Genomic DNA, 2910 nt, shown 5'->3' on the forward strand with positions numbered 1-2910 from the left:
CTATTTCTTTTTTTTATACAAAATTACCAATGCATCCCTCCTGAAGACTTATACATCAGTTATATGTCTTATACATCAGTTTTGCAGCAAAAGTAATTGGAGGTGTACATGTAAAATATGCGTGTGTAGCTATACTGATCTACAGAAAGAGCGCATGCCAGGTTGTAATTTGAAATACGTCTACTAATTTTCACAGGCCAAAAAACTCCCACCATTCCTCAGGCGGTATAAGAAAAACAGAAGTGTTAATGAACAACCAACATTTATATTCTTCCAAAAAAGGTAGCAAATCGGAAGCACCCAATGCAAGTACCAGCTACGTAAAACAGGCACATACATAGTACCCTGCCCAGATATATCTGTGAATTAAGCTATGTCAGCCAGAAATAAGAAAAAACTCTGGAGGACTTTTTTAAACTGGGACAGTTACAGAGGAAAAGGATAAGAAGAGAAAATGTGAACATCTTGGCATGGTTGTCCAGACACAGCTGTAAAATATCTAACGACCACTCCCTGTTTCTAGAGTGGTGAAAATGTAAAGAAAAACCAAGCTGGTTTGTTACCAATCTTTTTATAACCCATCTAAAAGGGACAAATTTTCTTTTGAGATTTTTCTGTTAAAAATGCAGTTGAATTCTGTACCTGCAGGACAGGAAGCCAAGCCTTAGGGCATGATAATTTTTGTTATTCATCAAAACTGCAGATAAGCATGTATTCTGAACGGTACTGACTGTATATATTCTGACGGGACTGGCATTACATTAAAACTTTTTCGGCTGAATTGCCGAGCCAGCTTTGTAGTATATTAAATTGAAATGACAGGACAAGTCCAATACCAAAAAAAATTGAGAAGTTCAGCCAAAAATTCATCTTGGACCATTAAAGACATCTGAAGACATCAGCAAGAATTTCACTGGAATTCCCATCAAAAGAAGGAGTAGCAATTGAAAATTCAGTCAGCAATGTTATTTCAGAACATGAAAGGCATCGAAAAACATGAATAAGAATTTCACTGCAATTCCAGGAAACCCGTTAAGTTAGCTGTAGTATTTAAGAGAGCTATTGTGCAAGAGCTTGTGGATGTCCACATCTCGTCACTGCTGACTGTATTCAAGATACACCTTTAGTACTGATGTTTAGAGCTTAACTAGCTCCAAAAAATCTTGTAACGTAACCACTGTTCAAACAGCTTCATCGCCTTCTAGTAAAGGAATTTGGAAAACTCTCACTACCTGCCTTTAAATATTATTTGTTGAAAGATGAAAATCAATAAGGTAGTAACCATATTTAAACACACTGGTCTCTCTTCCTCTTCCTGTTAAGCTAAATTTAGAGCCTGCCTGGCATAGAAGCACATACAAGCAGAAATGCGGTCTGTTTGTTACATAGGCACATCTGTATTTTGCTTGCAACAGCTAATGGGTGAATTTATGGATCACAACATTATTTTCTCAGCAGACAATTAATTTTAGGTATTTAGAATCATGCATAATAAAGATTTTAAAATGTAGCCCAGTTTCTATTTGAAGATAATTTTTGTTACAGAAATTAGAAGCTTAACATTTTATAGACACTATAGCCAAGCTAAATACCCAGCTGGAGTCCTTTTATTATGGCATTTTATTACATATCCTTAAAAAACCCCCACCCTTCCCATATGAACTACTGGAACCATATTTACAATTGATGGGATTTTGAAAAACACGGATGTTAAAAATGTTGCTGGATAAAAGAATTACTGATCTGTTTTCTTCTTCCTGCATCTGAAAGTTTCTTATTAAAAAGAGACAGAGATAATGCATTAAAGCTTTGCGGAGGGGAAGAAGAACTAGAGGAATTCTGGGAAATGCATTTTCTCCAACCATCTGTCAGACAAAAATAACGGGCTTTCAGAAAACAGATCTGTTTAACAGGAGGGAACATGCATGCCATACAATGTTAAAGAACCCCTCAATTTTGTATGACTTATTCAGATGTGCTGCATTTTTTTTAAAGCACATCTCACAGATTTTTAGAATTTTTCTGAAAGGTGTTAAAGCACTTCATAATTCCCAACTCAATTTAAGGTGTCCTCAGCGTTTATATTTGTGTTAGACCATGAGTGGTGAATAGAAAAACTCGTACCAAGTGCCCGATCTCTTAGGTTGTCCTCAGTGAGCCCAGTCCATCCTCCCGCAGTCGTGAGAGGTGAGCCAAAACTGAGATCAGCTATAGTAAGCTCAGCTCTCATGGAGGTTACTTTAGAATTACCTGCTCAGAGGATGTATGAAAATTATAATTCATGACTTCGGTTTTAGTTATTCCAGACTAGGGCAACTTTACTCTCATTGTCTGAGAGCAACAGGGACACCTGGATCCCAAGTCACTTTTGTAGAGGAGGAAGGTCTCTTGCTAGTGACTACAATTTCTCCTTCATGTTCCCCATCCAACAAAGCTTTTAGCAGCAAATATGATACAATGCTAACTTCTATATACTCTATGCTCCTTCTATTTACAAAGTACTTTTACATTTTATTATATTCCATTGTACAACTTTACATAGTACCGTTATAATGTCAATCCATAGTTCAGCAGTTCAATACATATTTAGATAACTGCCTTTCCGTGTCCTGTTATACATTTAGCTTAAAAAAAAAAAAAAAAGTAGAAAACGAGCACAGTGGTGCAATGTCCAGGCACTTTCAATGTTGCTCAGCAAAATAAGCAAGCACCCTGTTCGAAAGCATGGCAACTTTGGGGGAAAAAAAATTTGAATCTTTGCTCATCGTGGATTTTTTAAACATCCTTCGTACAGTTCCAAGTATTCCTGAGAAAGCTCTGTAAAATATGACTGATATGTTTATATTTCAGCAGTGGGTCTGAGTGAACAGTAGCTTCCATCACCAGATGTTCCGCTGATGGCACAGAAGA

The 2910-nt window shown here is 36.8% G+C and overlaps 1 protein-coding gene across 4 annotated transcripts in view; it reads right to left on the minus strand.

Moving 5' to 3' along the window:
• Positions 1–1018: 1018 nt before the first annotated feature.
• Positions 1019–2910, minus strand: part of DOCK11 (dedicator of cytokinesis 11) — a 64965-nt gene continuing 63073 nt past the window's right edge. For 3 of the 4 annotated variants that reach the window (XM_035892149.1, XM_035892151.1, XM_035892150.1), the window contains one exon: positions 1019–2910. In XM_035892149.1, the coding sequence (XP_035748042.1) occupies positions 2840–2910 (71 nt within the window). In that variant the 3' untranslated portion in view covers positions 1019–2839. The other variant, XM_035892148.1, reaches the window with a different exon arrangement.

This window comes from Egretta garzetta, unplaced genomic scaffold (genome assembly GCF_000687185.1).
Source record: "Egretta garzetta isolate BGI_Z169 unplaced genomic scaffold, ASM68718v1 scaffold404, whole genome shotgun sequence".
NCBI classification, from domain to species: Eukaryota; Metazoa; Chordata; class Aves; order Pelecaniformes; family Ardeidae; genus Egretta; species Egretta garzetta.